Source organism: Erithacus rubecula, assembly GCF_903797595.1.
Source record: "Erithacus rubecula genome assembly, chromosome: 8".
NCBI lineage: Eukaryota > Metazoa > Chordata > Aves > Passeriformes > Muscicapidae > Erithacus > Erithacus rubecula.
This window is the reverse complement of record NC_136659.1, coordinates 4,900,222-4,913,146: the sequence shown is the minus strand read 5'-3', so window position 1 is coordinate 4,913,146 and position 12,925 is coordinate 4,900,222. Positions and strand designations below refer to the sequence as shown.

General features: G+C 42.4%; 1 protein-coding gene across 1 annotated transcript in view; it reads left to right on the top strand.

Annotated features, from left to right (window-relative positions):
- UNC80 (unc-80 homolog, NALCN channel complex subunit) overlaps positions 1-12,925 on the top strand; it is a 119,980-nt gene that overhangs the window by 16,421 nt on the left and 90,634 nt on the right. The window contains exons 8-13 of the mRNA XM_079311196.1: positions 1,913-2,174; positions 6,024-6,158; positions 7,346-7,568; positions 8,786-8,926; positions 11,632-11,900; positions 12,530-12,895. Coding sequence (XP_079167322.1) covers positions 1,913-2,174; positions 6,024-6,158; positions 7,346-7,568; positions 8,786-8,926; positions 11,632-11,900; positions 12,530-12,895 — 1,396 coding nt within the window. The remainder of the gene's footprint in view (positions 1-1,912; positions 2,175-6,023; positions 6,159-7,345; positions 7,569-8,785; positions 8,927-11,631; positions 11,901-12,529; positions 12,896-12,925) is intronic.

Sequence of the window (12,925 nt, the reverse complement as noted above, 5' to 3'; positions counted from 1 at the left end):
AGTTCCTGCACCACCCCCAGGATTTCACACCTCCTCTTACCAAGTGATTCTCATTCCTGTGACTCCCTTTCACTTGCTTCTTTTCTGACAGACTGTCTCCTGACAGCTAGTGACTGTCCAGAGGGTAGATCAGGCCACTTTGCTGGGAGAAAAATAGTATAAAGGACTAGGAATAAAAGGTTTGCAGCATTTTATTTCAAAAAGGCTGACTGTGAATCACACATAAATGCCTTTAAAATCTGAACTTTCTAGATTCTCATTTTTGAAGCTCATCACAGATCTCTTGCTTTTGTGTCCACTAATTTCTACAATACTTAGGAAATTCCATATTAAAATCCATCAGGAAATTAATGGGGCAAGAAGATTATAGTGAGGTGTTAAAAGGGTTCTTTCCTCTAGAACACCTCTGCAAAGAATGACCATAATAGTAACTTTTATTTATATAGGAATCAATTTCATTAGCTTAAAAGGTTAACTAATTTAGCTGCCTTGCCTGATTTTTCTTAAGTGAAGCCTCATATGTGCAAACCATTCCTAAATACGTATTACTAGTGTCAGAACAGCAGATGCTCAAGGGTTGTCTGTTTCCTGCTGAACAAATTATTCAGTTAGCACAGGTACTGGAGGCTTATCTTCAGATCACAGTTTAAGAAAGCACCCCTATCCAAGAAAACACTTAACAGCATGCACTGGAGTCCTCTGGGGATCTGAAAGCCAAACATCCAGTTTTGTGGCTTCAGTAATGCTTTTCTTACCTAGGGACCTTAGTCCTTGTAACAGGGGGTGTTTTGCACCACGTAATTAGTGACTTGTCTTCATTTTCTTCTGTCTTCACTCAGAGCCAGGACTAAAAAACAGAGATTAATTTTCTCATGGGGCTTGGTTGTTGATTAAATCTAAAGTACAGAGAGTTCTGCAACACTTCCAGCTACCAGCTAAAAGTGAGCAAAATGGAGGTGAATCTAGTTAGTTACAAGGTTTCTTAAAGCTAAACAGCCCAATAGAGAATTAACACCTATATTATTTATCCTTTTGACCCAATAAACAAACTCCCATGACCTTCAGTGTGACACTGACTGTCCAACCAGAAACTGCTGCCTGAAACCATGAAGAAGAAAGAAGGCAGAAAGGAACAACACCCAAAATCCTTTATCTTGTTTCCTACTTATTACTATGCTCTAAAACCCTCAAATTTAGAAACCTTCACCATGTGAAGTCACACACTTCACACCCATTGTTAGCGTGGAAACACATAATCACAGGATGATTATATGCAGGTGCTTTTATTGAAGATCTCTGGGAATCAGGGGTACAACCCCAAATTTGACATTGACATGGATTTGAGGTGGACATTTTTTTATACCCTTTTTGTGTTATAACTATATATTAATTATTAAACTCATTTTGTTCTATTGTATACATTGATCTTATCCAAGCGTGTATTCCTGATTTTCACCAGGACCCCCCAAACATCCTTTCTCATGATTCTTGTTATGATTAAACAATAATTATATTCAATTACCAAACAATCATTATATTTAACAATCGTATTAATTATCATATGATGATTATGCAGGTGCAGATAAAACTCAATGTTCGTTCCCAGGGCCTGGTTCCCTTTCCCAGGCCTACCAAACCCAACCCTTTTTCCACCCCCCTTGTATACAATTCCCATGTTTTAGAAACATTTTAACCTATGCTATCACCATGATTTTAACTCCATCACTCAAATTTGGAATCCTTCTCAGGTCAAAAGCAGTGTTCTCCTGGGGGTCAGCGCCATAAAGCACAGAAAGCCAAAAAACCCCCAGATTTCTGGCATCCAACAAATCCCAAAGAGCTAGTTTTTGACACAGAGCAGCTAAGCAAGCCTGAGGAAGGTGCTGACTGACATTTCCACTCTTTGGAGCAGGGTGTCCCTGGTGATCCCGCCGTGCCAGAAGTCGCGCTACGCCACGTACTTCGACGTGGCCGTGCTGCGCTGCCTGCTGCAGCCCCACTGGTCCGAGGAGGGCACGCAGTGGTCACTCATGTACTACCTGCAGAGGCTGAGGCAGATGCTGCAGGAGAAGCCAGAGAAGCTCCCCGAGCCTGAGATCACCCCTTTGCCCAGGCCACGCAGCAGCTCCATGGTGGCCGCCGCGCCCTCCCTGGTGAACACCCACAAAACCCAGGTAAGCTGCCAGTAAGAAAGTAAATATTGTGGGGTGAGAAAATAAGAACTGGACACTGCACACTTCAGTATGAATCAAGGAAATGCTGCTTTATTGCTCTCTTTTAACCCTAAAATACTATTTCTCTATTCCTACACGCCATCACACAACTCGTCATTGGTAGAAGCCTTCTTGCACAAGGCAAACATGAGCTTTTCTATTTTTCATTGGCTTCAGAGTTTCTTGGCATTCACCCATCACCTTCAGCTTCTTGCCCCACCCCTGTTTTTTTGTTCTTATCTCTCTTTCAAGGTGACTTCGAGGGCAAAGCTACAGGCCTAGCCTGTGCTCATAAAAGCGTTCATATCCCTTACCTGGCTCGTTCCCTACATCCCCATTTTCCTCTAAAACATTCCCACAATTGTGGTGATTGGGATTTCTGTGAAGGGATTGCTGCACAAGCAGTAGATGCAGCTTTGGTGTTGACTTGCACAGAGATCAGACTCTTGCATTGATTCAGAAAGACACCCTGAGAACAACGAGTTTTGGAGGCAGAATCTGATGCAGAGGGTCACAACTGGTGGCTGCTGAAAACTGAAGTGTTGGTCTGGGAAAATTAATCTAGGGTGAATGGGATAATATTAGTTTTTAATGTGAAAATGTGGTGCAGTTGTCAAAAGAAATGTCAGGTTGCCAATGCCTTTGCATTACCATGTAATGGTCAGGACCCTCTGAGCTCCTCTGGTGTTTCTCCTTTTTTTATTATTTTTATTTTATTTTATTTTATTTTATTTTATTTTATTTTATTTTATTTTATTTTATTTTATTTTATTTTATTTTATTTTTGTTAATTTTAGACCTCAGGACTTTATAGACATTCTTACTATTGTTATGAGAGCTGGTGGTTACTTGTGGTTCTAAGGGTTCAGCAGCAGCAGTATTGTTTAAACTGTATTATACTTCAGTGTCATTTCTAGAACATGTTTCTTCCCTGTAAAAGCTTGACATAGATCCATTAAGGTGATAAGAATTACTATTCAATCTTAATCTGCTTGTGCATTGGGATTTTATAGGATTGCTGTGTACAAAAAAATAACCCTACTTAATATCATCTCCTGGAGGGAAAATGGAAATATATGGCTGTTGATGTGTTTCACTGTTTCCATGCATCTACTGTCCCCTTGCTTTTCTCATTACAACCTGAGTGTTTTGCATGTTAGCAAGTTTAGCTCCCAGGGCAGCAGGGAGTGCACTCAGTGGTTTACAGAGGCAGTGTGAATGAGGTTCTTCCCCAAGCACTGGCTGCACCAGTGTTGCCCTGGCTCTGTAAAACAAACACTTCTTTCCTTTCACATGCTTGGCTGTGTCTTGCTTTTCCAGGCTATTTCCCTTGCAGAAGAGTCCATTGCTCTTCTCTAATATTTTTCTGTTAAATCCATTTAGCAATTCCACTGGGCACAGTGTAGCTCTTAGTGTGAGGACTCTGTCCAGGACATGCCTCACTCCAAGGCTGAGTTTGATTGCTTTTGGTAACCTCTGTGTCAGTCCAGTGTATTTTTGCCATGCTTCACCAAAATAGAATCCTGTTCCAGTGTTTCCAGTTTGTCAAGCAGAACAGCTGTGATGGAGGGAGTGAAATGGTCAGGCAGCAAAACTTCCAACTCATGCCCCCCTTCTTTATAATTTTGAGGACTGAAACCCATGCAGCACAGAGAAGTAGCTGGGCTCTGGTTCAGCCCAGCCAACTGCAGGAACTTTACTGCTATTCTTACATTCAGTCTCATCAGACAGAGCTCTCTGCTAGTTCAGAGCAGAGAATGCCACCTCCCAAAGGCTGGGATTTGTCCTTTCTGTTAACACACGGGGTTGTATGCTAAAGCTTCACAGGCACATCTGACACAGGGTTATGCTTAAAGCCAGTTTTTTGGTCTAGATCTGAAATTCCTAACACAGTGTCATCATTTCTACTCAAAGCTTGATGAATAACTTCTCAAAAATGTTGTCATGCTGTGCTTCAGCAGGATAGATGTCAAGTGGCAGGCAAAAACTGAGTGAAGAAAAACACATCTGCCTGCAAATCACATCAAGGAGGAGTAGATTTTTGTGGCACATCAACATTGTTTCTATTGTTCTCCAGTTTATCAGGATAATTGGTAAACTGATGATCCAGAACCTCCCTGAGCCTCAGCAAAATTCCCACACTTCCTGTTGGGTCTGTGTGTGTAAAATCACATCTCAGATATAAACTTGGGCTGAGGCAGTGGGGATTGAGAGGACATGAGGAATATCCTCCATGAATTGCTTAGCAAGCTGAATAGCAAAGTAAGGAAAGCTTCAGTGCAGCATTCTGGCACTCCTTGTTGTGTGAGAACAGGGGGAATAGATGGAATGTGAATAAAATGGAATACTCTCTGCCTTTGAAAAGTGATAAAGGAAACATGTATGAACACTTGTATGCAGGAATTCACTTTCAGGGCAGGTGTAGGACATGGAACCTTCAGACATTCACAGGCTGCTCCAGGCTTGCACTTCTTTGCAGGGGGAGGAGACAAAATTTAATCATAACACCAATGCAGCTGTAGTGCTCACTGCAGTGCTGATGGAAAGCCAAGAGTCTCAAGTGTGATATCCTGGGAGCTGAGAGAAGCACTAATGAGCTGGTGCACACACAGTCATGCAGGAAGAAGACAATAGAAAACAAAATCTAGAGGAGCAGCCCCCAAAACCAAACTGTTCTGCTACCTTATTGATTTTATGTTTATTGTAATTGCCATGTAGACCACTACACAGAATAGCCATGATTGATTCATTAAAATCATACATCATACACCACACTGCATATTTAATGTAATTCTGTAATTTGCTTCTCTGGTGTTGTTTGCTTGATACCTACACCAAGCAGATTTCAGAGCAGCTAGGGTTGAATCCTGATTTACTGTGATTTTATATGTGACTCCTCCTCTCAATCTTTAGTCATATATTCAAAAATGTTCAAAAACAGTGAACAGGAGCCTTGCTGCTGTGTGTCTCCAACATTCTTTTGCTGATAAAATTATGAGGGAGGATTAAAGGGTAGCCTTTGATTAGTCTGAAAAGCCTCTGAAAAAATGTGTGATCCCCAGTATTTGTGCTGCAAACACTGTAACTGGTGTTAGACTTCAGCTGCAAACACTGTCACTGCGTTCTGCTGGACCTTTTCGTGCATGAAGCTGCACACTTGTGTACTGCAGAAGCTGTCTGGCTCTGCAGATTGTGATATAGGAAAGGGGGAATTTTTGTATGAAAAATGATGGACATAGAGCCCTGTTATTGCAACCAAAGGATGTGCACTGATTTAGAAGTCCCAGGGGGTTTTTTTGGGAGTAAATAAATTTTCTGAAAATTAAGTTTCTTGAAGAGGCAGTGATGCTTATTGCAGTTTAGTTCCAAAATATGTATTTAAATGTGTATGTTATTAAGGGCATAGATTTTAAATGAAACTATTTGCAAAGGGTAGCCATTATAGATTGCTCAGCAATGTAAACTAAGACCTCAAAGACATAATCAGTTACTTAGAGTCATTCCTGGGATCAGAATCAAACATGTTTTTCCATGCCACCAAACCAGGCTGACAGCAATGCCTGAGGCTTTCCATGGTGTGCTGTACTTTTTTCCCTTCGGTGACTGAAAGGTTAGACAAAATAAATAATTCTGGAAGTTTCTAAATTTTGTTTGTTCGTTTATTTTTCTTTAAATGTGTGAACTTTTTTGTGTAATGAATCTGAGATCTTTTTCCTCCACAGTGCTCCTATGACAGTTCTAGGAAGTAGCTCCTTTTTAAAGCTGATTGTCCTTTCATCTCTCCTTGTGCTTGTCTTTTGGGAGCTGCAGGATCTTACAATAAAATGCAATGAAGAAGAAAAATCCCTAAGTGCAGAAACATTTTCCAAGGTTTCACTGACCAACTTGCGTAGACCAGCAGTTCCAGATCTCTCCACAGACCTGGGGATGAACATCTTCAAAAAGGTGAGTGAAAGAAAACTGCACTTTTAATTTACCTATGATTCAGCACCTCAGTGTCTTCCTAAGTAGCTGCTGAAGGTCTGCTCAGACTATATATTCATATATTATATATGACATAATACATAATTATAATTATATCTATCTATCTATATACATGTATATATATATAAATAATATATATATTCATGAGGTCTGTTTGGAATATACATTCAAGCCATATGTGAGATTATCATCCCTTTTCATTGGGGTGGATTCTGTATGTTATTACACTGGCTTTTATATCCTGAACACAATGCTGAAGTCTTTGTTCAAGTAATTGTCGTGATGAAACTGCATGAGAGAAGGACACTCAAACAGTGATGAATTTTAAGTGCCAGTGCTCACTGTAGTAATTCAGTGAGTTCTGATTTTCTTACCTCTTAGCTCGGGGTTTCCAACCATCCATGCCATACTCAAGGTCAAAAAAATGTCATAAAATTATCCAAGGGCATCCATCCCAGCCTAGGGCAAGACTAAAATCCTTCAAACACTCACAGGATCCGAGCATGCAATTTAGATTCTGCCATGGGAAATGGCCAAGATAAAACACTCAGAGTGAAGAGTTACACTTGGGAAATATATCTGCGTTACCTTTTTCCCTCAAGTGGTTGTTTTCTGTTGGGGTTTTCTGGGATATTTTTTCTTTTATTTTATATTTACATATATCTGTGTACACAAACAATGGGACAGAAATGCTGGAGCAGTTGTCTCAAAGCTTTATTCCTTCACAATCATCAGTCTTATTTTACAGAACCAAGCAGGGGAGATGGAACAGCTTCAGCTGCAGATGAAATCACAGCACAGAAGACAAAATTCTCTTTGTTACAAAGTCTTTTAACAACTTTCTAGTCAACAGAATAATGTTAAAAGCTGACAAGAGAAAAGTTGTTGTAATAGCTTAAAACAATGGATAAAGCTTCATTATTAACCTTACATATTTCTACTGTCTTGCTTAACATATTTTCCTAAGGCCCATCTCTACACAGCTCACAGCCCTATTGTTTATTGTTCTTGCATCTTCAGCATTCTTACATTCTTCCATCCAGATATTTGCTTTCACACAGCTTCCTGAGAGTTCTATACCTTTTCTGTTTCCCACAGTTTTCCATGCCCTCAGAGCTTCCTAACTGCTGCTGTGTCTGTCCCTGCAGTTTAAGAGCCGCAAGGAGGACAGGGAGCGCGAGCGCAAGGGCTCCATCCCCTTCCACCACACGGGCAAGAAGAGGCAGAGAAGGATGGGGGTGCCCTTCCTCCTCCACGAGGACCACTTGGATGTCTCACCCACCCGCAGCACCTTCTCCTTTGGCAGCTTCTCTGGGATTGGAGAGGACCGGCGTGGCATGGAGAGGGGAGGATGGCAGACCACCATACTAGGTGAGGTGCTGCTGTCCCTGCCCCAGGCTCTGTCATTCCTGTCCTGAACGTTCAGAGAACAGCAGGTGTGGATGCAGCAATGTGAGTTTTCCCAGGCTAGGCAGGGGAAACAGAAAAGAAGGAATTAATGACAAAGTCTGGCACCTGGTGTTGTGACAGGAACGTGATGTTTTGGTAAAAGCGTGTTTACAAGAGGTGTTGCCTTCCTTGGACCAATGAGCTTAATTCTATCCATTGGTTCTCCGAGCCAGTCTATAAAAATGTGTCTGCTTCTGCAACAAATCACTTCTTCTTCCTTCTGGAGGAAGTCTGTGTTGCTGTATTCTTTCACCTCTCCTAGCCCTACAGGGGCTGTTTCTTCACCCAGTCCTTTCGACACCCTGCGTCCTTGGTTGTGTTCAGAGCATTACACATCTCTTGGTAACTGCTCACTCTCACTGCTTGAATGACTCATGCTTCAGTTCACTTTTTCTCTGGAAATTGCCATCTTTACTGGAATAGCAGCTATGGTGGGAACCTGCACTGATCTGTGTTCCACTTGGATACGCTTCCCTGCGTGGTAGCAAGCATTGCACGAGTGCAGCTTCAAATAGATTCAAAGAATGTTTGCATTCCCTTCTTTAAAAGAGAGGTCTTTGAAGAGGCAGCAGTATCATTAATATGGCAATTATTAGAAGCAGTATCATCAGAACCATTAACAATGTTATTAGTATGCCAAAAGGTTCAATTCACAGTTTTCATGGGGTGCATATGGGATACAATATAAGTAGGATACTTTCTCAGTGTCTTGAAATTGCAGAGGTACAGTCTTAGAACCTAAAAATTCGCCTCTTCAAGTTTCTAAGTTCACTAAACACTATTTTTTCCCTTTGTCTTAGCACTCCTCATCCTAATATACTTATTTTTGAGGGCGAGAGGGGAAGAAACTAAATCCCTTCAACATGCCCCAAAGTGTGGAGTCATGCAGTGCTGATCAGTCTCATTTTCTTTAATGTGCTGGGGGTTAAGAATGCAGGTGTCAGCTAAATCAGTGTGTGCATCTTATCAATGAACCCTCATGAAGGATCCCACCATAATGTCGGGTTCTTCTTCACAGTGTGATGAAAAGCCTTGATTTTTGCATGCTCCAATCCTTTGACTTCTAACCTCAGCTGCTATCACCAGCCCCCACCCCTCTGGTACTTAAATAAAATATCCATTTCTTGTTGTCATCCTAGGGAAGTTTACCAGGAGGGGCAGCTCTGACACAGCCACGGAGATGGAGGGGCTGAGCGCCCGGCACTCGCACTCCCACCACACGCTGGTCTCGGAGCTGCCAGACCCCTCAAACAGCCACGGAGACAACACAGTCAAAGAAGGTAAATATAACACACAGGGACAGGTGCTTCACTGAAAAATCAGCCCCAAAAAGTAGAAGGAAGTGTTACTATTTCTATTTGTAAGTGTGTGATTGATTTTTTATTTTTACTTCTGGAGGGTTTTTTTTTGCGCTACGAAGAAAAATGTTTCAAACCATTCGTGTTTTTCTGGCACAGTTGTTAAAACAATTGGTGGCCATCACCAGGGAGAAGGCATGGTTTGGGGTTTTCTTGCCTTACCACAAAACAACAAAAAAAGTGTGAATAGAAACTTGGTATTGCTATCTTTAATGGTTTCACGATGCAAAGAGAAAGCTTTCTGTTATCCATTATTGATTTTTCTGGTAGGTAGCAATGAAATTACAAAAGAAAAAGTCCTAGGGTAATCAAGAGAGACTTAAGGGTTTTTGGGATGACTGGTTAAGGTAAGAGGGGCAAAAATAGTGTTCTCCTGTAGTCTTCCAGTGGTAGGAAATGATGAGGGAAGACAGGAAAAGCCAGATCATCAACACCTGGCTCTGTACCTGATGACACTGGCTGAATTTGGGGGGTTTTGATCATGTGTTGGTTTACATAAACACCAGGCTACTCTTGACCCAAAGTGGGAAAAGGATCTTTGCACAGGAGTTATCAAGGCTCACTGAAAGAGCTTTAAACTGGATTTGAAGAGGGAAATGGTCTTGATCTTGATCTAACAGGTCTTTTCCAACCTGAACTCCTCTATGTTTCTGTGTAGGATTTGGGTATTGATTTTTGTTACCCATTTCGAAACAAATTAAGCAAAAAATTCTGCCCTTGGATAAACATCAAATTTAGTATCTCAGGAACAAAATATCCTAAAGCAATCTTTATTGTTATCTTCACAATACAAATTTCAGTGAATGCCATTAAAAAGTCCCACTTGCCAGAAAGAAATTCTGTGATACAAGCAGCTAATTCCTGCCCTGATCACTGATCAAATTGTTACCCAGTTAATGGTACTGCTGTTGGGCTTAGAATGTTTCTCCTAATTAGTAGTGACAGTTCAGTGCTAGCAGGACTGCCCAAGCTGTCAGAAAATGTGATTGCCACTCTGGTGGCTTGCTGTTTGCGTTATATAAGCACTCCATCCTTATTAAATGTATTAGATGCAATTAGTTTATTAATTAGAATATATTTAATAGCCATAGGAAGAGGTTCTTTTTTGTTCTCTAGCCCTGTTATCAGTGTCTGGGAGATGGTGGTCTAAGCACCCCTATGGGGCTCCTAGGGTCTTTCTACACGAGAGCTTATATAAACCTACTTACAAAGCACTATGTGTGGGAAATTACTAACACTGTGGCATGGAAATCAGCATGAGTTTTAAAAACATGGGATGTCCTTGATAAAAATCTCAATTTATGGCCAGCTTGCTAACCTGAGCAATTCAAGGTTCCTGTCTTTGAATGCTGTGAGCTTAAGACAGCAGTAGCTTTATCATCAGACAGCTGTGCATTTTGGAGATGGCTCAGACTATCACAGGTACTGTTTTTTTCAGCTGGTGTGATGAAATGTTCCAAATTGATGCGGCTTGGAAAGCTGTTTCAAATTTGTGCTGCAGTTTCACTGCCTTCACCCCTCCTTTCATCTGCAGAGTCCTTCCTCTTTGCTCTGCAGGGGCACTGCTGCTTTTCAGATGAGGCACTGGATCAATGCAGGGAGAAAAATCCTTTTGGATTTGATTTAGAATGTTTGAGTTGCCCAATCTACTTGACTGCCCAAGTAACTGAGATCAGCTTAAGCTGCCAGAGAACTGAACTGCTGGAACAAGCCTGGGGTTTTAATTTAACACTGCCTCAAAAGAAGGAATGAGTTGTATGCATGTGTCCTGGTTTGAAGGGAAGGTGTCTGACAATAAAGACAGAAGCTTCTCTTTGAAATAGATAATGTAAATTCGCTCCCTCTGAATTATTATAATTTGGAAATTAAGGGGCTCTCAGGCAAAGATATGGGAATTAGGAATAACAGTTCTTTACTAGGAAAATTAAAATAGAAATACAGTATTACAAAGAACAATCCCAAACACTGCCAGAGTCAGAATCCAAGCTGACACCTGTCAGTCAGTCAGGGTGTTGGCAGCAGTCCCATTCAATGGTGGCTGCATCCTCCTGCAGTGGCAGATGTGGTTCAGCTGGAGCAGTGCTCCTGGAGAAGGTGCAGTTTCCTCTGAAGGTCCAGGGATGATGTGGAAAGGTCTGGCTTTCCTCTGGAATCCAGTGGAAAGAAGGTACCTTGGTGTCCAAAATCTCAGTTTTTATCTGGGTAGGAAAGGCTTGGCTGCTCCCCTGGCTGGAGCATCTCCCAGTGGGATGATGTAATTTTATCAGTCCCACAGTGGCATTGAATGGGCCAGCAGCAGATGAAATCTTCCTGGAGGGAGGATGGGCTGTGGAAAGATAAAGATGATTGCCCCAGCTGGTTTAAAGCTGGCCCATTAGCAGATAATATGTGCCAGGAGATCAGGGTCACTGCCCCACCCAGCTCAACAGATGGGGACAGAATATACATTGCTGGCCACATCCTGCACTGCAACCCAAGACATTATGAAAGGAATTACAAACTTGTGATTTCTTTTGGCATTACAAACCACTTTAAGAGCTGCTCCCTTTAGACAAGCTCAGCCCCAGATCTTCCATTCCACAAGCAGGGATACAGCAATTCACAGGGAGCTGTTTTCCTCCCTGCAGTGCGGTCCCAGATCTCCACCATCACCGTGGCCACCTTCAACACCACCCTGGCCTCGTTCAACGTGGGCTACGCCGACTTCTTCAGCGAGCACATGAGGAAGCTTTGCAACCAGGTGCCCATCCCTGAGATGCCCCACGAGCCCCTTGCCTGTGCCAACCTCCCACGGAGCCTGACGGACTCCTGCATCAATTACAGCTGCTTGGAGGACACGGATCACATTGATGGAACCAACAGCTTTGTCCACAAGAATGGCATGCTGGATCTCTCGGTAATTGGCAAGGAAGGAGGAAAGCCAGGTCCCTCTTCTGTCAATGTAGCTGTACCATTGAGATCAGGGGTTGGATGGGCTTTCCTTCCACCTCTTTGTATGACTTCTCTCAGCAGTATGTAAAGGTCAGTCAGATACATTTGTGCATATCCTAAAAGTCTCCTCTGAGAAACTGCAACTCCCGTTACTCCTTGCAAGGAGTGCATGTGCATGTGGAATGCACACATCAAATCTTAAGTGGTATTACATAATGGCTGTGCTCCTGGGGCATGCACCAAAACCCCTATGAAATAGTATAAGACTGAGTAGCACCTTTCTTCCAGCACCTTAAACCTCACTTCTTCTGCTTTCCCCTTAATGATTTGCCAGCTCTTGGTGCACTGAAGCAATGTTCTCAGGCTCACAGATGTCATCTCATGGTTTCCTTTTCAGCCTGACTGTGCCCAGCCTGTGGTTTCTTGTCTGACATCTAGATTGTAGGCTTTTGGTATTTAGGGTCATCTATTATCTGTTCAGAGTTTGTACTGTGCCTGCTGCAACGAGTCTCTGGAACCTAGAATTTCCAGGCATTAATTGTCACTAGGAGAGAAAGTAATTCTGTCTTTAAATGTGGTGTCTGAATCTCTCAGGTGGTCCTGAAGGCTGTTTACTTGGTTCTGAACCACGACATCAGTTCCCGGATTTGTGATGTGGCACTGAACATTGTGGAATGCTTGCTGCAGCTTGGGGTGGTGCCCTGCGTGGAGAAAGCTCGGAGGAAGAGTGAGAACAAAGAAAATGAGGCCCCTGAAAAGAGACCAAGTGAAGGATCCTTCCAGCTTAAAGGAGCTGCTTCTGGTTCAACTTGTGGGTTTGGGCCACCTCCAATCAGTGGAGCTGGAGATGGAGAAGAAGAAGGAGGTGGTGGAGGAGGTGGAGGTGGAGGAGGTGGAGGTGATGGAGGTGGTGGAGGAGGAGGAGGGCCATATGAGAAGAATGACAAAAAGCAAGAAAAGGTTTGTTTTGCTTCCTTCTTTATGCAATTC